We start from the raw sequence: 25006 nt of genomic DNA on the forward strand, positions 1-25006 counted from the left end.
AGGCTTTTAAAGTCTTATCATGTGGACAATGAAAGCTCTTTATTATGAATAACCTTCCACCCAAGGTGCACATTTGTTAAAATGGCAGTAATCACGTCCCAGTCCTTAAATTGGTATTATACACAGGCACATCCTATTGTTCAGTTTAAGAAGACGCCATATTCAGTATGAATATGTTCTTTTAGCAATGCAAAGTTGCAAGAGCAGTTCTGTCATTTTTAACAAAATCTAGGAAATGTCTAATGTTCAAATCCTATGATCCAGCTGTACCAAGACACAGTCACTAATAAGTGGCATTCTGAGATGTATGGAACATCCTAAGGGGGAAAAACCCTGTGTGCCTTCCTTTTTCATAAGAGGCTTTCTTAGTTTCATGGCAAAATAATGTCTGCAATACAGCCTTTTGATCAACTGGATCTGTGTTACATTTTTTTCTGGAAGAATTATTATCCTGTGAGCATAATAAGCTTCTTACAGAGGCAATTTGAAACACTTTTCTGATGAGATTGGTTGGCTAAAGTTAAATTAATAGGGGATTTTATTTTAACTTTAACTTTATTCATAACATATTATGCATCCAAAGCTGTCGTGACAGAGCAGGTTTCAAATGTGTCTGCGCAGTAGTATATGCAATTGCTTGACAAATAGTAATTGAAGTAATCCTGCTCCTGGTTTGAAGTCAGCTATAATTTGGATGCACCCAAACCATCCTCAGTTTCAAGTCTTTATACAGATATCTTCGTTTTAAACGAAGACTTTTGCAAAAAGTGTAGTATTACGCAGGTACTTCAGTCTGTATTTTAATAACAAGGTAATTAAATAGGATTCAGTTCTGCATTTACTTGCCTTTTCGTGTCTAGACATGCCTTATACCGCAGCAACTTTTGTGGTTATTTGTAAATTACTTGCCTTGTTTTGTTACTGAAATGTGGCTATTTTGCAAGAAATACTTAATTTTGATTGCAGTAGTTATCAGAAAACTTAAAAGGAAACTTTAAAAAATTGATGCCTGGATTCTCTGGAAACTGTCTAAATTCAGTTGTCCATCTTGGGATTTGTTTTTGGGTTTTTTTGACATGGTATAAAGCAGTGTTATATCGGCTCTCCCCTTTCCACTATTATCAACACAGTAAATATTTGCTTGAGTACTATAAAGCTCTCATTCTGGTTGGGATTTTCTATTTGTTTTTCTGAAGATGGAGTCTGGTTTGCTAGTTTTTGCTTACCTAAAGATCAAGGATGAAATAGATCTCATAGAATTGAAATACAGCTTTCTCACAGTAAGAATTGAGTTTTAATGATACTATAAATGAAGTGATAATTGCCATCTATCATGTACAGTGCCCATTATTTTAAAGTCTTTAATATTAGTCTATGAATAATTGAACAAAATGAGCTGTATTCAATTTCATTAGTCCCAGACGACCACAGGGTGGTGATCATAATGTTTGTCAGGAAAGAGACTTGTCAACTGGAAGAATGTATGATGAGGTGGTTCTTAATACAACTTTTACCTTCTAGATATATAATCATATATAATCATGATCTCTCTTAAACAGGATGATAATATTCATTATGTATACTGCAACAGACCATGTGAAATGGTATCATTATTGAAGAGGGGAGAAAACCACCAGCAAAGTGACACTTTTGAGTAGGACACTTGAAAATAGTTGATGTTTGTTCATTCTTGAATGGGTAACAAATTTGTGCATGTTTAATTATTATCTCCCCACCCCCCCAAGGTTTCAGCTTGTTAAAATTGCTTCAATACTGGCAGTGTTGGGAGAACAGCATCCATCTAATATATTCCATCGCCTATGATCTTGTAAGAGATTTCTGTAAATGCAAACAGTGAATGAAAAAAGGGGAGGAGACACTGACTACTCCCATAATATTATGGTAAAATATTGAACAGTTCCTCCTGTGGTCTCTGTGCATCACACGTATAGGCTCTGCGCCTGCACGGAGTCTCGATCAGGAACCTTATATAGCTGAGGAATATTTGGCAGGAATCCTCTTCTACCATTTCAGTGTGCATGTCCATAGTGGTTTCCCACCTATTGCCTAGTTTTCTTTTGACTGCTGCAATGGTGGCCTCGTAGAGAATCTGCTCTTCTTATTCGTTATTCCTTTTGGAAAATTAAAACACACTGAAGTCTAAGTTGGTTTTCTTTCTCTTCTTCCTTTCTATCTCTTTGTTTTTCTTTATGCCATTTTTGTGTTTCTTGTTTCATTTGTGATCTCTGTGATTGCCTGAGGGCGTCTGGCCCTTTGGGCCCCCTCTTCCAAGTGTGTGGCAGTAAACTCCCTTCAACTGATGGGCATTCGCTTTGCCTCCTCCGTTTGGGAGAAGAACAAAAGATGAAAGTTTGTTCTTTTGGCCAAGCTTTCAGTAAGCAGGCAAGGTGAAATTGCTCCACCAGACTTTGAGCTGTATTGTGGGATAAGACCATAAGGACTGCGGAGCCCACGGAAGGCATTAACAGAAATGTCCAAAGTGTCAAAGGACCCACCCCAGTTGGAGTGTCACAGACACTATCCCACTTGAATGCTGCACCTTTGGTTGCTCCATGATCGAAGCCCTCGTCACCTCTAGCTGCCTCTAAGGCCGTTTGTGCCAACCTGGCAGTACCAGGCTGGTTGTTGAGCATTGCTATGGCAAAGAAGTTGTCTTAGAGGGCAAGAGCCGATAAGTCACTCCAGTCAGAACAGAAGAAAAAGAAGAATTTTTTTTGGCTCAATTTCCAACAGTCCTGTCTTCAACACTGGCAGTCTTGGTACCAGTATTGATACAGAAAATACCACTATCACAGCCATTGCTTAATTTGCTGATTCTGGTGCATCTTTGGCAAACATCAGAACTGACACAGAATCTCCAGCCACTAGAAGACCCTCTAGTTATAACCTCCAAGGCAGAAAATAGGATTAGAGACGTGTACCCAGACCTACTACCATGAAATGGGCTGAAAGGAGGTGAAGCCAATCATCCTCCTATCAGGGGCATAACCCACCATCTTGACTGGGATCCCAATTCAGCTTTTTTGGACTACTTTGACTCCAAACAGGTTGGGGTTCCACATAGCGCGAGCAGCCTTAGTTTCCATTGCGCTTGTCATTTTCTGATTAGGAGAGACTATCACTGTTCTGTTGGGATCTTCCTTGACACTGATATTGTGCTGAAAAGCCTCGTTGGAGGTGCAGCATGGATGTTGGTGGGGACATGTATGGGTCCCACCATTGTTATCCAGTCAAGTATTCATCTGTTTGGTACCAGCACACTCCCATCTGCTACATTGTCAAGGCTAACACTGGTTCAGGAGGCATTTTTAGCCCCTTTGACCATGCCTACTGTACCACCAATGTCTCCTCCAAAGTCAGTGCTGACAGCTGTTCCCATGATACCACCAATGGAACTGCAAATTGCATGGTGAATGGTGATACAGGAGGTGGTGCAATTTGTGTAGGTTGTGTCCTACCCCCACTTGTACCACCTTGTCGTGTTGTCTGGTTCTGGAAACAGTAATCCCTGGGGACTTGGTGGGTCATTTATTATTTATTTATTATTTATTAAATTTATTAATCGCCCATCTGGCTGGTCACCCAGCCACTCTGAGCAATGTACAACAACAAAACAGTTAAAACAATAAAATTCTACATTAAAAACATCATAAAAAAATACCCTAACCCACTCCAAATGCCTGCCTGAACAACCATGTTTTTAATGCGTGGCGGAAGCTCATTAAAGAGACCTTCCTAGTGGCAGGAAAAAGCTCTCTGCAGTTGGCACCAGAAGATTATCAATTGGATTAGATGTCCTATCTTTAGTGGCTCCGTCCATCTCATCACCAGTTGTTGTGGTGGGCAGGACCCCCTGCTCGCTGTTTGAGGATACAGGGCCTTTTTCAGAACAAATACTTCACATGGTGCAATCTCTTGGTCTAGAAACCCAAAAGTCAGTGGTTAAAATCAAAGATCAGGTGTTTGATGCTGTCCAATCTGAGGCCTCTTTATTCTTTACTGAAGAATTCCTATGCTGCCTGCTTTACTGAAAACTATTCAGCAGTCATTGAAGTCTCCATTTTCTGTTTCACCTACTTTGAAGCACCTTGAACAAATGTACAAGGTTCTGGAGATGGAATTCAGCCCAGTCTGAATTCCATCATTGTTGAGGCGTTGCAAAGAAAATCCAGAAAATCAATTCATCTCCTGAGGATAAAGAAGATAGAAGATTGGACTACAGTCATATTTATGTCTCTGCTACATTAGGGTTCAGAGTGGCTTACTATCAGGCCAGATATCAACTTTTCCTGTGGGAGAAGATAGGATCCCTCTTCAACCATCTCTCTGAGGATAAACGGGAATTGGCTGGTTTTCAGGGTAAAGCGATGCACCTCTCTCGCCAGCAAATAAACATGTCTATGGACATGGTTGACTGCAATGTGAGGCAATGGTTGGCTCAATACCCTTGCAGAGGCATGCCTGGCTTAGGTCCGTGGTTGGTCACACAAAGCTCACCCTAGGACCTCCCATCTGATAGGGAGAGTTTGTTTAACACTAAGTTTGATAAAGCTATGGACTCGGTTCAAAAGGCGAAGCATATGGCGAGATGAATGGGTATCGATACACAGTCTATCTCGTATCAACAGAGACTATGATTTCAACAGCTTTCCTATAAACAATCCTGTTCACCTGCAGGACAAGTTTTTTGCAAGGCCCCAGCACAAGCCCTGAGGTGCCAGTTGCAGTCTTCAAATTCTGGAACCTCCACAAGAAGCAAGATGTCAACAGCAAACATTGCTTTTGACTCCTCAGATGCTCCTCTTCGTCCTTCTGTCTGTCACCTTGGTCTTTGGCACTCATCTCTCACTCTGTGTCCAGGCTTGGAAGTGGATAATATTTGATTCCTGGTTCCTTTCTATTATCCAGAAGAGTTACAGAATAGAATTCAGTGACCTCCTTCCAACAAGTGCTATGAGCCTTTGGATGTGTTACTAATGGAGATGGATGCTGGTGAAGGCAGCAATAAAGCAGGTCCCGAAGGAACAACTTCACAACGGCTTCTGCTCCTGTTATTTTACTGTTCTGAAGAGGGATGGAGGCCTTCGACTGAGTCTGGACCCCAGGGAAGTATACTTATACATGAGCCCCTAGGGTTCCGGATGGTCGTGTTTACTTCTGTCCTTCCCCTACTTCAAAAAGGGGATTGGTTCATGACCATAGACTTAAAAGATGGCTATATCCATATTTCCATAGCCAGTGTAGTGTAGTGGTGAGAGTGACGGACTGGGAGCCGGGAGATCCGGGTTCTAGTCCCCACTTGGCCATGGAAGCTCACTGGGTGACTTTGGGCCAGTCACAGACTCTCAGCCCAACCTACCTCACAGGGTTGTTGTTGTGAGGATACAACGGTGAGGAGGAGGATAATGTAAGCCGCCTTGAGTTCCTTGCGATAGGGAGAAAGGCGGGGTATAAATGCAATAAATAAATAAATAAATATCCATCAATGTGAGTCATCAGCGTTTCCTTTGGTTTGTAATCGGTACTGAAGTATACCAGTTCTGGGTGTTGATATTGGGTCTTGGTATGGCACCAAGGGTTTTTTCCAAATGTATGGATATGGTCGGGACCCATCTTTGCGTTCAAGGGGTGTTATTATACCCCTACATAGATGACTGGCTACTAGTGATGTTTACAAGAGCAGGGATCCTCAGGGTGGCCTCTTTCCTGTGGAACTCCTTGCCTTTGGAGGTCAGGCAGGCATCAGTGTTGTGTTGCTTTCGGCATCTTCTGAAGACACTGTTATTTCGAGAGGCCTTCCTTGAGTGACCAGCTGTGGTTTATTAAATTCAGAATCGGTTTCTTTTAAAATATTTTAATTGTTTAAATATGGTTTTTTATTCTTTTACTTTGTTGTTCGCCACTCTGAAATCTTTGATGTGGAGCAGAATATAAATATTATATAAAAAAATAATAAATTACTTGTCAACTGCTACATCAACGTCCCACTTCACACCAACTCTATGCATTTAGTTTATCAGAGCAACACTGGACTCTGCTTGGGGCGAGCCTTTCTCACTATAGACAGGCATTGGCATACTTTGTAGGAGTCTTAACTGTCCTCATGGTTGTTGTTGCTTCATGGGTACAGAGACTGCTAGGTCTTATGTCAGCTCCTACTGCAGTGGTCGCGCCATCCTGTTTGCAAATGTGGACAGGGCAGAACTGGTTCATCCGTGCATTCGGCCCAAATTGGGATGCAAAATGGATATGTCTTCACTTCCCCAGAGATACCACTACACTGACTTGGTGGATGGACATCCTCAATCTTCAAGAGGGTATCTCTTTCTCTCTGTCTTCCCCATCATGAATTGTAACAGTGGACGGTTCACTATTGGGGTGGGGTGCAAGCGGTGGTTCCCTGAGGGTTCAGGGTAAGTGGACCGAGTCAGAGGTTGCTGTCCATATCAACCTCTTGGAACTCTTGGCCATCAAAAAGGCCCTGAGAGCATTCAGTATGGAGCTGCGGCGACACTTGGTTCAGATAGTATCTAAGAACACCACTACTGTTTATTGTCTGAATAAGCAAGGTAGTCCCTCTCCCTTCCCAGTCTCACATCCCACATTTTTCAGTGGTGCATCCCTTGTAGTATTGGACTGATAGCGGTACACATAGCACGGGTGGACAGCTACCTTGCTGATGGCCTCAGCCAAAACTTCTTTAATGGTATAATGACACCACTTGGCCTCTCATGAGTGGATGGTTGCAGCGTTGGTAGTGTCAGAACTGTTCTGCAGATGGAGCATTCTGCATACAGACTTGTTTGCTGGAGTGGAGAACAGCAAGTGCCAACATTTCTGCAGCAGGATGTGATTAGAATTGGGATCTTGCATTAGAATTGCATTTCCCGTGGACAGGTCAACTGCTGTACTTTAGTCACCTTTTCACTTTGCCAGTTCGACAACTGATACAGGCATGGAGTCTATTGGTTGTTCTGCAGGCCCTGACTGCTAAGCCATTTGAACCATTGGCTATGGTGGACTTTTGCTTACTCTCTTGGAAGACTACTTGCATTGTCTGTGGCCATCACTTCAGTGTGTAGGTTGAGTGAGCTTTGCATGTTAATCCACCTTATGTGATGTTCCATCATGATAAAGTGATGTTTTGTCCTGACCTGGCCTTTTTGTCTAAGTTGTCTCTGACTTCCATCTAAATCAGGACATTGTTTTGCCAGGGTTTTCCCCTTCACCTTCCACTCCTGTTGAATCAGCTCTTTACACATTGGATGTCTGGCATGCACTGGCTTTCTACAAATCTTTGACTGAAAATGTATGCAAGTCACCTCATGTCTTTTTCTGCTATGGGAACAAGTGACAGTACCATCTCAAACATTCTCCTCCTGGGTGGTGCACACCATTAAGCTAATCTATGAATTGGCAGGCCTTCCCCCCTTAGATCCTGTTCGGGCTCATTCCACTCGAGCAATGTCTACGTTTGTGGCATTTAGTAAAGGTGTTCTTCCAGAACTGTGCCGGGCAGCTACCTGGTCAAGACCATTGGCTTTCATCTTCACTACTATCTGGATGACCATGCTAAAGCTGACTGCTCCTTTGGATATGCTGACTTATCAGCTATTCTTCAATCAGACACTGATTCCACCTCTGGTAAGTCAGCTTGTTCTTCGCCCATATATGTGATTCACAGTGAACACGAAGAAGAAAGACAGGTTTCTGTAACTGTAGTTCTTCAAGTAGTCATTTGTGCATTTATACAAGCCACCCACCATCCCCACTTCAGTGTCTTGATACTGAAGTTTTCTCTTGGTCTGTTTTGGCTGTCTCAAAGAACTGAGGGAATAGGCAGGAACCTGCTACGCATTAGGGCAGTAGGGGAGGGTTCCCTCCAAAACTTCCTCACCTATAAAAGGTTCCTGATCAAGAGTCTTGATCAGAATGTGTGAATGCACAGATGACCACTTGAAGAACTTCAGTTATAGGTAAGCAACCTGTCTTTTCTTCTGGTGACTCTAAATTGTGGCAGAACTCGGCTTTTTAATAGAGTTAGGCCTTTGATCCCATAAGCAACTTTCACCACTTCAGGAGAACGTGAGAAAGATCAGAGTAAATAAGCATGTGGCATTGGATCCAGACTTCATCATGTTAAAATAGACCCATGGAATCAGTGGAATTTAAGCTAGTCATACTAACTTGCTCCATTTATTTAAATTGATCTAATCTAAGCATGACTAAGTCTGGATCCAACCCATGGCCTCCTATGGCCTTGAAAATCTTAAGCCTGAAAATATATTCCGTTAATTGTAATATCCAGAATATCAGACTGTTTGGTCCATGTTGTGTCTCCATTATGTTGAGCTACATATGTTCATTCTGAGAACAAGGTGGTCTTACATTTAAATATCTAAGCAAGTGTTGCATTTTAGACATTGTTTCAGATTGTTACCTTAAAAAGTTACACAGATGATTTTTGCACTTTTTAAAATGTTGCATTAAATTTCCAGGTTAAAAATAAGATTTGTCACATTTTCAGTGTGCTCTCTTTTATTGCATATGTTGTTTAAGCTTTTCTTTGATAAGAACAGAATCTGAACCCTGTGTGTATGCACACGTGTGTTGTAGAGTAAGAGTAATACCAAATGACCAAACAGTGTCCCTTTCAGTTGGCTTGGGACTATCCACAGGAGGTTTAGCTGTTACTTAAAATCAGCATTTTCTAATGAAATAAAAATAGGGATTTTTATAAAAATAAAAACAGGAATTAAAGTACTGTGATTTTAGTTGTATTTACAGAGGCATATACTATTCCTGCTCAATTTTATTTAAGCTGTTCTCTCTAGCATTTACAATGTACACACATGCCCTTTTCTCACAATGCAAGGTATCACACAGCATGTTATACTCAGTGATAACTTACTCTTGCTTCATTTGATTTCCTCCCATGTATGTAGGGGTGTTGTGAACATTCAAGCAGGGCTGCTCACCTGGCTCCATTTTGCCATTATCCTGTCAACTGCTCTCACCTCCCTCTTCTCTTGGGTTCTGGGAGCACCCACGGCCTCTGCATTTTCCTGTCTTCAAAAAAGTGATCAACTGTAGTCTGAAGTGATGTAGTCCATTCTAGCACCTTGGCATGCTACCACCTCATTCTGCTGGATGCACAGACCAGGCTAAAGTACAATACACTATCTGCTAATACTGCGTTATTGGTAGGACAGGGGTGGGTAACGTGTGACTCCAGATGTTTTGGCCTACAAGTGCTATCATCCTGCACCATTGGTTATGTTGCCTTGGGCTGACGAGAATTGTAGCCCAGAACATCTGGAGGGCCACAACTTGCCTACCCCTGTAAGAAGCCCTTAAACAATGCATCTGCCTGCCAGGTGCTTGACAGTACATGTCTATCTGTGTAGCACCAGGCGGGTAGTGAACACAGGCAGTTTTATTGGGCCTACGTGAATAGTAGACTGGGTACAGTATGTCTTGGGTGCGTCACATATTGTACAAGCCTTTGCTGCTCGAACTTCAAAGATGCATGGCGTGCCTATGCTTCCTCTTTGCTCTATAACTTTTCATCTTGTGTAGCTTTTTATGCAAATCTTGTATCTGCAATCCAGACTACTGTTGAGAACATCATTTTTATTGTTTTATTATGTTGTAAGTGGAGGCATCTGTGAAATGTGAAAAAAAGTGTTTGTGACTGGATTATAGAAAGGAAAAGCACCCTGTTCATTTTACCATTGCCCCATGAGTAATTGGTCCGAATTATTTCAACAGGGTTTAGGAATGAATAACTCTCTCTGGAGCCGGGTCCATATTCCATTTTCGTACGACCAAATTATACATTATGTTCTATCATTCTGCATTCTGTGGTAGAAATTTCTACTTAATTTTCTTTGTCAAAAAGCAGCTGTATCCAACCTCTCCCCCACCCCCAGTGTTGTGGGCCTGATCCAAGTTGACCTGCAGCTACTATTAGCTGCTTCCGGGGGTGGGGATTTTAAATTAGGGAATTGGTGTGGGACAAAGGTTTAATCCCATATTTTCCTCTACCATTCCCTACCAACACTCCTGTGATTGCTTTTTGATGGAGAAAATTACACTGGAGTCACAGAGCTATAAGGTAATGTGTTATTTGGCCCTTAAACATAGCCAATAATGAGCTAAAACATCACCTGAAGGCATTTGAAAGGTTTAGTTTCCCAAACTTAAGCTTTGCTTTTGAGGCAGCAAATTAACTTGAAACCTCTAATCCAAGCACTGTTGTTCAAGGGAGAAAATATTTTGAGACACAGCTGTTCTTCCTTTGGAGAAGAAGAGGGCTGCTCCTGGCATTTATTAGTCCTTAAGGCATTACAAACAAGAAGTTCCCAGGTCAAAGCTCTCTGTGAATTTGACTTACTGTTGTTAGGTTACTTTTGGGGAACTGATGAAGAGGGAGTGCTTGTCAGTCAGAATGATGCTGATCACATTTATGAAGCAAGCTGAAATTCAAAGGAATTTTGTTTTGGATAGCAAGTTTACAGTACTCATCCTTCTCATGAACGAACCATCCTTCAGCTTGTGTGTCATTTCTAATGTGAATATTTACTCACATTAATGTTCTGATAGAGTCTTAACACCCCTTCATGGATCACTGCCTTGTTGTGGCGAAGGGGCTTGTGTAACTCAGTGAAGCCATAAGCTATGCCGTGCAGGGCCACCCAAGACGGGCAGGTAATGGCGGAGAGTTCTGACAAAATGTGGTCCACTGGAGAAGGAAATGGCAACCCACTCCAATATTCTTGCCAAGGAAACCCATGGAACATATCACAAGACTAAAAGATATGACGCTGGAAGATGAGCCCCTCAGGTCGGAAGGTGTCCCATACGCTACTGGGGAAGAGCAGAGGGAATTTCCAAGTAGCGCCAGAAAGAGTGAAGCGGCTGGGCCAAAGCCGAAAGGACACTCAGCTGTGGATGTGTCTGGTGGTGAGAAGAAAATCTGATGCTGTAAAGAACAGTATTGTTTAGGAACCTGGAATGTCAGATCAATGAATCAAGGTAAGCTGGAGGTGGTCAAACATGAGATGGCAAGATTGAACATTGACATCTGGGGAATCAGCGAACTAAAATGGACAAGCATGGGCGAATTTAATTCAGGTGACCATCGTATCTACTACTGTGGGCAAGAATCCCTTACAAGAAATGGAGTAGCACTCATAGTCAATAAAAGGGTGGGAAAAGCAGTACTGGGGTACAATCTCAAAAACGATAGAATGATTTCAGTACAGATCCAAGGCAACCCATTCAACGTCACAGTAATTCAAGTCTATGCTCCAACCACTGAGGCCGAAGAAGCTGAGGTTGAAAGGTTCTATGAAGACCTACAACACCTTCTAGAACTAACACCAAAAAAAGATGTCCTTTTTATCATAGGGGATTAGAATGCTAATGTAGGAAGTCAAGAAATCACCGGGATAACAGGCAAGCATGGCCTCGGTGTACAAAATGAAGCAGGACAAAGGCTAATAGAGTTTTGCCAAGAGAACACGCTGATCATAGCAAACACTCTTTTCCAACAGCACAAGAGGCGACTCTACACATGGACATCACCAGATTAAATTTTGGCTTAAATTGAAGAACGTAGGGAAAACCACTAAACCGTTCAGGTATGACCTAAATCATATCCCTTATGAATATACATTGGAGATGATGAATAGATTTAAGGGATTAGATCTGATAGACAGAGTGCCTGAGGAACTATGGACGGAGGTCCGTAACATTGTTCAGGAGGCAGCAACTAAATCCATCCCAAAGAAAAAGAAATGCAAGAAAGCCAAGTGGCTGTCTGATGAGGCTTTACAAGTAGCTGAGGAAAGAAGGGAAGCAAAAAGCAAAGGAGAAAGGGGAAGATATATCCAACTGAATGCAGAGTTCCAGAGAATAGCGAGGAGAGACAAGAAGGCCTTCTTAAATGAACAATGCAAAGAAATCAAGGAAAACAGTAGAATGGGAAAGATTAGAGATCTCTTCAAGAAAATCTGAGATCTCAAGGGAACATTTTGTGCAAAGACGGGCATGATAAAGGACAAAGAAGGCAGGGACCAAAGAGAAGGAGATAAGATTAAGAAGAGGTGGAAAGAATACACAGAAGAAAGCAAGAGAATTCCAGAAAAACGTCTATTTCTGCTTCATTGACTACGCTAAAGCCTTTGATTGTGTGGATCACAACAAACTGTGGCAAATTCTTAAAGAGATGGGAGTACCAGATCACCTTACCTGTCTCCTGAGAAACCTGTACGAGGGTCAAGAATCAACAGTAAGAACCAGACATGGAACAACCGATTGGTTCAAAACTGGGAAAGGAGTATGACAAAGCTGTATATTGTCACCCTCTTTATTTAACTTATATGCAGAGTACATCATGAGAAACGCCGGGTTGGATGAATCACAGGTTGGAATTAAGATTGTCGGGAGAATTATCAACAACCTCAGATACACAGACGATATCACTCTAATGGCAGAAAGCGAAGAGGATCTAAAGAGCCTCTTGTTGAGGGTGAAAGTGGAGAGTGCAAAAGCTGGTTTGAAACTCAACATTAAAAAAACGAAGATCGTGGCATCTGGCCCCATCACTTCCTGGCATATAGAAGGGGAAGAAATGGAAGCAGTGACAGATTGTATTTTCTTGGGCTCCAAGATCACCGCAGACGGTGACTGTAGCCATGAAATTAAAAGACGCTTGCTCCTTGGGAGGAAAGCTATGGCAAACCTAGACAGCATAGTCAGAAGCAGAGACATCACCTTGCCGACAGAGGTTCGTATAATCAAAGCTATGGTTTTCCCAGTAGCAACGTATGGCTGTGAGAGCTGGACTATAAGGAAGGCTGAGCGCCGAAGAATTGATGCTTTCGAACTGTGGCACTGGAGAAGACTCGTACGAGTCCCCTGGACTGCAAAGAGGTCAAATCAGTCCATCCTAAAGGAAATCAACCCTGAGTGCTCCTTGGAAGGACAGATACTGAAACTGAAGCTCAAATATTTTGGCCACCTAATGCAAAGAGAAAAGTCACTGGAAAAGACCCTGATGCTGGGAAAGATTGAAGGCAAAAGGAGAAGGGGACGGCAGAGGTTGAGATGGCTAGATAGCATCACTGATGCAATGGATATGAACCTGAGCACACTCCGGGAGAGAGCGCAGGACAGGAAGGCCTGGCGTGCTATTGTCCACGGGGTCATGAAGAGTCGGACACGACTTAACAACTGAACAACAACAACAAGAGTCTGAACTTGTCTGGAAACTTGTCTCTGTGCCCATTATTACTTTGGGAACATTAGGAAGCACATTGGAATCACGCTGTTTAATATTCTGGCTGTACTTTTATCCTTGTCGTGGACAACCTATATTTGAAGCATAATTCATCTATATGAAGCTTCTTGTATCTAATAGTGCATTCCTTACACCAAAAAATTACTTTTTGCTTGACACTAGCATGAGCCTTGAGTGTCAGGCAAAGGAGTAATGTGAGGGAGGGAAATGTTGTATTGGATGGCTGCTGGAAGTTTTATTCATGGCCATATTTTGGAGAGAATAACACTTTTTGCTTGTGCTTTCTGCCAGTTTTAGTACTGGCAGCCCAACTCATTCATTACAGTGCCTTCCTCTTCTGGCTTCTGTTCTGCCTGTGTTATGTGATAGAAATGTATAAGAGCAAAGTGCAAACAAAACCTGGAACATTTTGAGAAAATCATGTAAGAAAGCTTCCTAGTCCAACCATCCTAACTCAGCCCTTAACCTGGGAATATAATAAGATCCACCTTATTTTGCTAGATGTGTTTACTCTAAATGATGAACATGTACTGATTAAGTTTGTGATAGTAAAACAGCTGGTTTGCCAAGATATGGGATTTTTCTTCACTTGTTCTCATAGGCCAGCACCACAGTTAATAACTTGAGTGAAAGAAGACCTCAACATAAGGATTCAGGTCAAATTTCTATGCATTACCTATTTTATATTTTTCATTTGCTGGCAATAGTGCCAGTTCTCTCTCATACTATTATGGTGTTAGGAGTGGTGTTTTCTGTAGTCCTCACACATGTCCTACTAGTTAGAAATAAAGCACATTTTTGTAGTGGTGGCTATGAAAAATGATATTAAAAATTACATGTGAGGATGAAAAATATTTGACTGGTGAAAATTTCAAAGCTGTCAAAAAGCTAGAATATAGCAACTGCTCTTAATTTAGTGCACCGTAAAAGCTATTTGTCTCCTGTTCTTCTATCTCCAGCAAGGCTAGTGAAGCAGAAGTTTAATGACTCCCACAAGTCAGCATTTTAAGAATGTTTCATCATAATATGCAGTGAACCAGTGGTTATCTAAGTCTGTGTCAGCAGGATTCCTTATGGATTCCAGTCAGTAGTGCATTTCCTATGCACTGGTAAATGTTTTAAGTTGACTGTCAGCAGGGTACAAATGAAGTTAAAAATAACATAGGAAACTAGGGAGGCAACATAATCTATTGCTGGTGTCTTTTTTTTCTTTTTCCAGAGATATTTCTGGAAGGTAGGGCAGAAATGGAAGAATCTCAAAATAGAATTATTAATACCTGCCTGGCTTGGGGAAAAATCCATTTTGGATAAATTAATAATAATCTGTAGTTACAAGCTTCTTTATTCTACTAACCTTCATTTTAAAGTTTGTACCCAACAGATTTTGGCTATGCTCAAGTGATATATAAATTCGTGATTGCCATGGCATGTTTTTCTCCCACAGCAATTCTGGCCAGTGATACCTCACAATTGCACGAGTGAACACTTCATAATTTTTTTAGAATTAGAAATGTAGGCAGGTTTTTTTAAACTTTTTTTTTAAGCAAATACTTTTTAGAAGAACACTTAGCAAAACTATACCATACATAAACAAAGAGCAAAACTATAGTTATTTAAAGATAATGAAAGAGAAAAATATGTACCAAACTTTAAGTATCCCAACAAACAATACATGAATAACTTAAAGACTAACAGAGCAATCCTATGTGGGGTAGGGAGTAAAGCCGTGCTATCTCACTCTGGCTAGGGTTAGAGTTAGGTAGCATGTGTGTGTGTTTTTTCTTAACATTAAAGGGTGGCTTTTATTTTTTAATAAAAAAAATTGGTTTCATTGGGGCAGGAAAAAAGTACTGCAGTCCCAGGTTATTAATGGTGTAATTTAATGGAGCTGATCTTGGGGCCTCTTGGGAGGTTGGGGCAGGGATTGGATCCAGTGGATCCAAGGCTGCCCTTGATGCTTTCCAGAACTCCATGTTTGTACACCCACAGAGTTTTCATGGGCGCAGTGGGGGCCTCTGCACTGGATGTGCCACTAGTGGAACTGCTCTCTGCCCACAGAAGAACACTTCTGTTCCATCCTATCCTCCATCAGACAGCTGTCGAAGGGTGGTTAGCATTGCTCTGAAGTATTTCAAGGAAGCATAGTAATGCATTGGAGCTTCTGATGTGTCCATTTTCATATCTACATAACAATTCCCAACCAGTTTTAAATTCACCAAATCTTTCTTCTTGCAAGTCTATATGATCAATTACTGGCTGGTTACAAAGCTTTTTATACCAAGAAATGTTTAATAGTTACAATTACAATTCTTGCAATTCTCTAACATAACAATTGTGTTGTTGGATACTTATGTAGTAATTTTTTATGTTTCCCCTGTGTTCCTCTATGTACAGTCCCAATATTGCCAATTTAGGTATTTTTGTACATATTGGATTGGATTCAGACTTGGTCATGCTTAGAGTACACCCACTGAGAACAAAGGGGCAAGTTAGTTATGACTCACTTAAATTCCATTGTATTCAGTTGATCTGCTCTAAGCATGGCTAAGTCTGGATCCAGCCCATAGTTCTGTTATTTCTGATGTAGTTTTGAATACATCAGATCAAAATACTGTTTCACAACATCCCCATCACATATGGTATAGACTGGATTTTGAGTTCCCATAATCTGTAATTTCTTGGAAACAAAACAAAACAAAACAATGACCTAATTTTTAAGGAAATAAGTTGCGGCCTAAGTTTTGGGTTAGAGTTTAGGTGTTTAAGAATTTCTGATGATGATACAATTTAGGAAAGATGAAATTTTGTTCTAATATTTTGACAATATATATACTAAGTAATATATAGATTATCGAGGTGTTGTGAAGTGTGAGTGGACAGCCATGAGTGTCAGTAACTCCCTGCTAGTTATTTGAGAAGAGGAAGATATTTGCCTGTTTGCTGTCATTGACCTTCAACCCTGGAAACTGAAAGCTGGACGGAAGTAATTTTTAAATATTAAGGTACAAGAATTGCTTATTGTCTGTATGCCAATGTACCTTGTCTTACCCAAAGCTTGCCTTAAGTAGAGAAATGACAACAAATTATGTGGGTTCACAATGATTAAGCAAAGTGAAGGTCAGTAAAAATCATTGTTTACAAAAGTGTTTTTAAAAACAGGCTGACAGTAAAACAAATACAGTATTTAGCTGAGTGGAATATTTCCTGCATGTATTAGTACAAAGTTCCACATTTCTAAGAGCTTTGACTATTGGGCGGTATAGAAATGAAATAAATAAATACGATGCTGGAAGTTTAGGCTTATTTCCTGTGCTCTACCATCCTTTCTGTAAACGAGATTCTTTTCTGATCCTTTTGGAGTGGTTGGTCTTGGGCAAATGACACATAATCCTAGATTGTAAAACCTGATTTTTCTTATGTAGGTTTTATTTGAGTTGGAATGTGACATAGATTCCTCATGCTGGAGGAACATGGTACATATTGCAAACAATTTTTTGCAAAATAAAACAACCAGCCAAATAAAATCTTTAAGCTTGCTGTGAGCAGAATCTGCTGTAAAATTGTTTCTTGTGATAAAATCAGTGTTTGTAGTACACTGTGAGCGTATACAGAGAAGTAGTTTGAGGTGATTCTACTCATTGACATTTGGGTAGTCTGTCCTAGCTGTAAAATAGTATAAGAACCGACACAGTTGAAGGGAAAGAAGGCTAGAGCTTGTGGGATTTTAGTGGGCACAAACTGGAGCAGGAATCTAGACAGGAAAGGATTAGGGAGCTAGAAAATAGAAGACACACATAAATGACTGATCTGCAGCACAGGGGCCACAACTGAACGGGCAAAGAGACTTTGTGACACACCTGAACAGGAGCTGGACTGCAGTCGTCTATGTTCCTGAAGGTTCCTCTAGTGCTACACTGCTTCTTCTTTCTCTGCCAAGTAGACTCAAAGTTCCCCCACTCCCCCAGATATTGGGAGTTGCATATGTACTGCAGCACGCACTGGAACAGTGTATTCATACTTGGACTTGACTGGTAACATACTTACCAAAAAGGTTGGATACTGATATTTTACAAAGACTTCTAGTGTGTCATACAGCCTTGTACATATTTATTAACAGATTTAAAACTGCCTTTCAGGACTTGAAAGCCTTCACAAGGTGGTGTACAAATAATAATTTTCCCACAGAAGTTACTACGCTGTGTTTTAAACATGTCTGCTAAGAGGCTAGTACCTTGTGTTTCCATACCGACTGTGGAGGAGAGGAAACCTCCTCTGCAGCCAGCATGGAAATGCAAAGATACTAGCCTCTTAGCAGGTTACTAAAAATGTTTGTTCAGTGCTAGAAGATTTACATGCAAAGGAATAGACTCCCTTTGTTGTTGTTTATTCGGTCAGTTGCTTCCGACTCTTCATGACTTCATGGACCAGCCCACGCCAGAGCCTCCTGTCGGCTGTTGTCACCCCCAGCTCCCCCAAGATCGAGTCCGTCACCTCCAGAATATCATCCATCCATCTTGCCCTTGGTCGGCCCCTCTTCCTTTTGCTTTCCACTTTCCCTAGCATCAGCATCTTCTCCAGGGTATCCTGTCTTCTCATGATGTGGCCAAAGTATTTCAGTTTTGCCTTTCATATCATTCCCTCAAGTGAGCAGTCTGGCTTTACTTCCTGGAGTATGGACTGGTTTGATCTTCTTGCAGTCCAAGGAACTCACAGAATTTTCCTCCAGGACCACAGTTCAAAAGCATCTGTCTTCCTTCGCTCAGCCTTCCTTATGGTCCAGCTCTCGCAGCCATAGGCTACCACGGGGAAGACTCCCTTACCATAGGACAAATTTGTCTATGCTGGTTCTGGCTGTAATGGAGAGCATCCGTTCTCTCCCTCAACACCCCCCCCCCCCAATTTGGGAATGGATCAGATATTGTCCAGGCCAGGAAGACAGGATTCCTTGTGACACACAGTTCTTTCCTCACTTGACTTGATGGCAGTTGGAATCTTCATAGTTTGCACTCCGCCTTGCTGATGTCAGTGATGAGTCTTCCTATCTTGGCTTCAAGGAAGAGCAAAAACTCTCTAGAAACACATGTCGTCCTGGAGAAGAGCAGGTAACAGTGTATGGGCTAGGAGGCCAGGGCTACTTCTACCACATAGTTCTTCCCTCAGATATCTGACTTGATGACAGAGAAGGGACAGACTTGATGGATGTGCTTCCTGCCCTCTGCAGCTAGCATGGAAACTGAAAGGACTGGCAGAAGAAGGATAGAGAGACCTAGAATCATAGAATAGTAGGATTGGAAGGGGCCTACAAGGCCATCAAGTCAAACCCCCTGCTCATTGCAGGACCCCCTGCTCAGTGCAGGACCTATCTCTCCACTAGTGTCCTCGCTTGCTTGCATGGAATTCCTTGTAGCCTACGGCTACCAGGCAAGATTTTAAATACAAAGCTGATATAGTACCTCTGGGGATGGCTGTCCACCCCTCCCTCTGTTCTTCTCTCCTGCTCTGATCTGCACCTTCTTCCTTTTGTAGATGTGGGCTGCTGCTTCGGCAATCCTCTGTGGAAACACAGTAGGATATTGAGAGAGTGGCCTTCTAGCCCCAGAATGCATGCAGAATCACGGGAGATGCCTTTCTGGCAATGTGGTACTAGGCTGCATGTCATCATACTCCATCTAGCTGCTGAAGCACACCACACATTTAAGAACCAGTTAAGAGCTGCTTAAAAGCACAGGGCCCTATGCTGGTTGCTGTGTGTGTGTGTGTGTGTGTGTGTATGTGTGTGTATGTATGTCTGTCTAGAAAAGGGGTGAGAGAACTAGGGATGCTTGACCTTACCAAAATTCTCTGAACTCCATTTCAAAGTTCAGTTCACCTTGTGTCCATTTTTGTTTGTGACCTGTTTTTCTTTTCATTTGAATGGGGGAAGTGCGTATTATGAATGGGAAAGGTGCACATTTTTGTGAGCATTTTTAAAAAGTGCTTACTTCCCCCCATTGGCTAAAGCATAAAAATGTGCATCTTTTCAATAATGTGCATTTTAAGGTGCACGTATTTTTTTTAATGTGCATTTATCAAGTGTGATTGAAAGTTGGGGAATGTGGAAGCATTTTTTTTTAAAAGTGCTCCAGTCTGTGTTCGTATTCAGGGTTGCAAACCGGGCAAGTTCTGATGATTTGCGAATTGAAACAAAATTCTTGTACATCCTAGTTTAGAACTCTGCATAGGGATGCTTGAGGTAAGGTATGCTTGTGGTACGCATTTTTAAGGGGGCTGATTGGATTTATACTTTCAAGACTAATATGCAGATCGGAATGCAGGTATCTTTTGGTAAGATAGATGTACAAAAATATGTATTTTAGGTTAATGTTTACAAAAATGTGCATTTTGTAAAAAAAACGGTACTGTGATTTTTTGTGCGTATTTGAAAAAAAAGATGTAGATTAATATGGAACTGGACAGAATGGACTTATGAATTAACATGAACAAAACTGACATGAGCTACAAACAGATCTTGAGATGTGTGTGCAGTTTGTACATCAATTGAGTTTTATCTTTCTTACTTCTCTGCAAAGGAAAAAGGGTACTACTATTAGCAAACTGTTTTTTCAAATTATTTCAGACCTTAAAAAGTAGCTTGTGTTGTGGGGGTGGGGAAGGTGACTTGATATGGTGGGGCATCTCTTAAAAAATCCTGTGTGTTACCTATTAATGATTAAATTTGAAATGCTTACAATATTGCCCATTGGTAGAAAATCCCATTTTATATTGTGGGGCAGATAGTTACCCTTTTCTACTGTTATTTTGAGGGTTACTAAAAGTGGAGCCTTTGCACAAGTTTAATAGCACAATACAGTCAACTTGTGTTTTCATGAAATACTAGATAAAATGCTACCTGGACCTACCAACACAATGTTTGGAATGGGGCAGGGCCATCCAGCTCTAAATTATAGTTTTGGTACTTCATGTAAATGAAGGGGCAGTGGTTATGTTAGGTACTAAAGCGGTATTGATTACATACCATCAAAGGTAGTTTAGGGTACAATACTATGCATGTTTAGACAGAAAAATGTCCTATAAATCCCAGCATGCCCCTACAAATCCAAGCATGCCCCAGCCGGGGCATGCTGGGAGTTGTAGGGCACTTTTCTGTCTAAACATGCATAGGATTGTACCCTTGACTTTATAGGATAAATAGCTCTTCATTGTCAGATACCATTTGTGAAGGTTTGAGGCCTGTAGAGGCAAGGAAAGGAAAAAAGTCAGGCCAAGAGACCTGGAGTTTTTGGAAGGGGGTAACCTTGAGAAGAGTAGTTTCATTTCCCTGGTTGGTTTCATTTTCCTGAGTTAGGTTTCATTTCTCCAGATTTGAAACAGTACTTTCAGTTTTGGGAAAGGAAGGGATATAAAGGTAGAGAGAGCCAGTGTGAGCAAGAGAGACCAGAGAGAGGGAGACCAGAACATGAAGAGAGAGCAGAAGAAGGAGCATGGAGACGTCTGAATGCAGCTAGGGTAGAGGAACATAAGTTCTTGAAACCTTTATTTTCTCTTAATGCCTTTTGTATCACTCAGCTCTATTCTGCAAATACCTTTAGTTGTAATTTGTTTGCTTTAATTTGCCAGTAAACTGTTGTGGTTAAAATTGAAGTGTCTGAAGTGCTAATCACCCCACTTTTACAGCCTAAACCCCATGTTATTGGGAAAGGTGGGACTCTTAAGGAGGCAAGAGATCCTTAAAGAGTTGCTCAGGGGATCCAGGTCATAAGAGGAACCCTGACACCAACACTGACACGTGTTAATATATTTATTGCCATCAATGTAGTAGGCACCAAATATAGTTACTACTGGGTGTGTTACAGCCATCCAGTTAGTAGTTATCACTATCTTCTGGGTATAACTTCCAAGTTTTATTTTTTGCAATTAAGGTAGCAATCCTATGGCCCCTAGACATTGTCTGAGGGGGCCACTGGATAGTGGGGATTTCCCCCTGCCCAGGTCCAAGACAGTACTCTTGGAAGGGGGAGTTGAACATCCCCCCTCCCCTGCTCACTCACAAAAATAGTCTCAGAGAGGGGAAAAGGGGGGGCATTTTGGTGGGTGGGGAGACTGGAGAGACCAGGAGACAAGCTAGCCTGAGGCCTCTCCCTCCAGTGCATCCCAGCTAGATGGGTAAAAAAGCCCATCTAGTGAAAAATGCAGGCTGGGAGGACCGGGAGGCTCCTACCACCCTGCATTGGATGATCGGAAGCCTCCAAGTTCAAGGACTTCCAATCATTGAGGATGCAACTGATAGGACTGAGCCCTAAAGCTGTCAAAGCACTGACTTGAATGTTTGCCAGGGGGGGAAAACTATTGCATTTTGGTACTCGCCTCTTTTTGCTAAGTCTGCCACTTGGATGTATATGTTTTGCTCCATTCTTCCAAATGCAGAGGGCATAGTGAGATATTTTCATCTCATAATTATTCTTGCAATAACCCTTTGAAGTTATTAGGATGAGGTGCTCAAGGCCCACATGATATGTTTGATGCTTGGCTTCCTATGTCCAAATCTACCATTTTGTTCTCTCTACCATGTTGACTCTGGAAGCCAAGGAGAAGTGTGTGTGTTTGTGTGTCTACATCTGCATGCACGTTAAAGGATCTATGTTCCGCTTGTTTCTGAAAATACAATATCTGAAGGAAATATGATATTGGGAGGTGATGTAATTATGGGGGTGGAGAGGCACTGAGGGACCAGCTGATGATAGGCAGTTTGACCAAGAACTTCTGAATGGGAGGGAGATGCATGTTTAAGCCAGGAGCATGGTATCAGGTGGCAGGCATGGCATGGGTAGACAAGTAGTAGATGGTGCTAGTGGGTTAAGGGCATGGGTTTCAAATTTGCTAACTTTAGGGAACCCATCCAGATCAACTTGTCTGCTGAGGATCCCCTGCATAGGGCCATGGAACCTCTGTGTTGGAGAAGATCCTAGAAAGTGATGGCCAGACCTGTAGAGCCTGACAATTATATTATGGGAACTGGGAATACACCTGAAAGCACAACCAATACTTCCATGCAGCTTTCCATTAGCAATGGTGGCCCACAATCTTAAGCTTGTCTACTATTACTGATCTTCTCATTGGGGAACCTCTGATAAGCATCTGAGGAATACCAGTGAACCCTGAAATACTTTTAAAAACCATTGTTGTAGGGATCTGTATAAGGTTGGGCATTTCTGGGGTTGCTATCTTTCCAAACAAACATTACAAGAAATCTGATCAGAGATGAGTAGGTTTTGCTTGGCCACCTGTCTTTCTTTTGATTCACTCTCACAGCTAGTCAGTAGACCCATTTAAGTGTTCTTATATTTAGATGAATTAGCATATGCAGTGTAGCATATGGGGTCAGGTGCTTTGGGCTGACAATTCCAGTTTAATATATGGAGGGAAGTAAATTTTTAGTGGAAGTGAACCGTCATTTCATGGCTGGCAGTATTTCAGCATATATTAATTCTACAAGAAAATAAGCTTTAAAAAGAGGGAAAATGAGATATATGTCGGGTGCCTGGGGGATTTTTTTTTAGGAGGCTGATCAAATGTATTCAACATAAGATTCAAATAGACTATCAGTTTTAAGTGGAAATCTCAGAATCTCAATATGATGTGGAAGAGAAGCCTTTGAATTGCCATCTGTTTTCTTAAATGTTTAATGTCCTTCCTTTCCCCCCTCTTTTTATATCACCCACTTGAAAATGTTTCTTTTTATTTTGAGTGCGACCACTCCAACACAATAGGGAAGTGAATTCTAAATTTATCTCCAACTAAACAAAACTTATCATGTCCTTCATGTTTGGCTGTTTAGTATTATTACAACTGTTCCGGCAAACGCTTGCTCTGATTATTTCCTGGATTGCAAAGGCAGACTTGTACCACTTCTGACCCAAGCCAAATGCAGCTCACCAGAGGTTTGGGAAACCTCCTTTTTTTGCTGCTTTTCTGGAATTGCAAAGACAGAGGGCTTGTCAAATACCAGGCAAGCTATGATACATGGCGGCTTGGCCACATGAGCCTGATATAATAGAAGTTGTGCAGCCCTGTTATAATGGATTCCCAAGGATGTGGAAAGAAAAGCATGAAACAATGTGGTGAGCTCACTAGCAACTCCAAGTCCTGACTTAATTTTGAATGCTACTCCTTACTGATAATCTTCCTGTGATGATCAGGTGAATTCCCCCGTTTTACTCCCCTGGGAGAAGATATATGTCCATTGGGAAAAAAAGGATCCTGGAGGTCTCTCTCTCTCTCTCTCTCTCTTTCTTTCTCTCTCTGTGTGTGTGTGTGTGTGTGTGTGTGTGTGTTTGTTTTAGAGCTTCCAGAGCCAAAGGATTTCTGGATGTCCCACCTAAAAGTGGGTTAAGTATGTTGTTGTTTAAGCTTTGTTTTTAGCTATATAGCTCTATAGCTAAATGTAGCTTTTAGCTTTATTAAAGTGGAAGAATATTATTAATGGACCATAGCAAAACACACGTAATGGATGTATGCTACATTAAAACAATCTATACATTTTTGTAGCTATAATTCTTTTGGCATTTTCTCATCTTCTTATTTCCTTAAATGGTTTCCTATACAGAAAGTGAAGTGCTGCTTTGTGCTCAGAAAAATATAGTACACAGTTAACCGTTATGTGGCTTGAGGTATCTCCCAAAGAGTGAATGTAAGAAATTTAATAAGAGACAAGAAAGGTAAGTATTAATAAATATATTACACTTGCTAAAGTCATTGGAGCTTCTTAATGTGCTGTTAAGCATATGCTTTTTCTGAATTGCAGTTTTAAAGTCAGATCACTGGCACTTGCAGCTTGCCAACAACCAAAATGCTTTTAAGGGCCATTAAATATTGAACAGTTTATTCTGCGCAGTCACTGTAGAATAGTCCCATGGATGTTCAGTGTATTTCAATTGTTAAGTTAGTTCTTTGAGGCTGGATTTATTTTTGGAAAAAAAAGATCTGTCAAGACTACTGCAGTGCACTTTACATGGGGCTGCCCTTGAAGACGGCTAGGAAGTTGCAGCTAGTGCAAAATGCAGCAGCTAGACTGTTGACTGGAACATCTCATAAACATCATATAACACCCATTTTAAAGGAATTGCACTGGCTGTCAATATGCTTCCAGTAGAAATTCAAGGTGCTGGTGATGACATTTAAAGCCCTAAGTGGCTTGGTGCCTTGATATTTGAGGGAGTGCCTCCCCCATATATGCCTGCCCAAGGATTGAGATCTGTCAGAAGAGCCCCTCTCTGTGTCCCACCAGTATGAGACATATGTTATGGTGGGCCGTGGGAGAGGGCTTTCACTGCTGTGGCACTGTTGTTGTGGAATGCCCTCCCCTTGGAGGCCTGATTGGTGCAGACATTGCTCTCAGTTTGGCACCAAATTAAAGCATGGCTTTTCACCAAAGCCTTTGAGGGCTAATTGAATTCCCTAAAGTTGCACACTGTTCAAACTGTTTTATTGTTTTAGTTTTTTAAATTGGTATTAGCTTGCTTAATGGTTTAATTTTTTTAGTTATTTAAATTATTGTTTTATACTGTTTAAATTGATTTTATCTGTATGCCACCCTGAGATCTTAATGATATAGGGTGGGATACAAATGTTTTTAAATAAACAAACAAACAAACAAATAAGCGTGTCTAAAATTTGCTATGG

General features: G+C 41.3%; 1 protein-coding gene across 19 annotated transcripts in view; it reads left to right on the forward strand.

The window, feature by feature from the left end:
- ARHGAP32 (Rho GTPase activating protein 32) overlaps positions 1-25006 on the forward strand; it is a 346243-nt gene that overhangs the window by 31243 nt on the left and 289994 nt on the right. For 4 of the 19 annotated variants that reach the window (XM_084803663.1, XM_084803665.1, XM_084803664.1 and 1 more), the window contains one exon: positions 23931-24042. The exons of 9 other annotated variants lie outside the window; for them this stretch is intronic. Coding sequence is in view for 1 of the 10 variants with exons in the window: in XM_084803666.1 (XP_084659792.1) it covers positions 20823-20833 (11 nt within the window). In the remaining 9 variants the exon portion in view is untranslated. Of the gene's footprint in view, positions 24043-25006 lie in introns of all 19 variants that reach the window. 6 more of the 19 variants (XM_084803658.1, XM_084803668.1, XM_084803659.1 and 3 more) reach the window with 5 other exon arrangements.

This window comes from Heloderma suspectum, chromosome 6, assembly GCF_057233095.1.
Source record: "Heloderma suspectum isolate Gila_16-S chromosome 6, 16-S_ref, whole genome shotgun sequence".
In the NCBI taxonomy this organism is placed as follows: Eukaryota; Metazoa; Chordata; class Lepidosauria; order Squamata; family Helodermatidae; genus Heloderma; species Heloderma suspectum.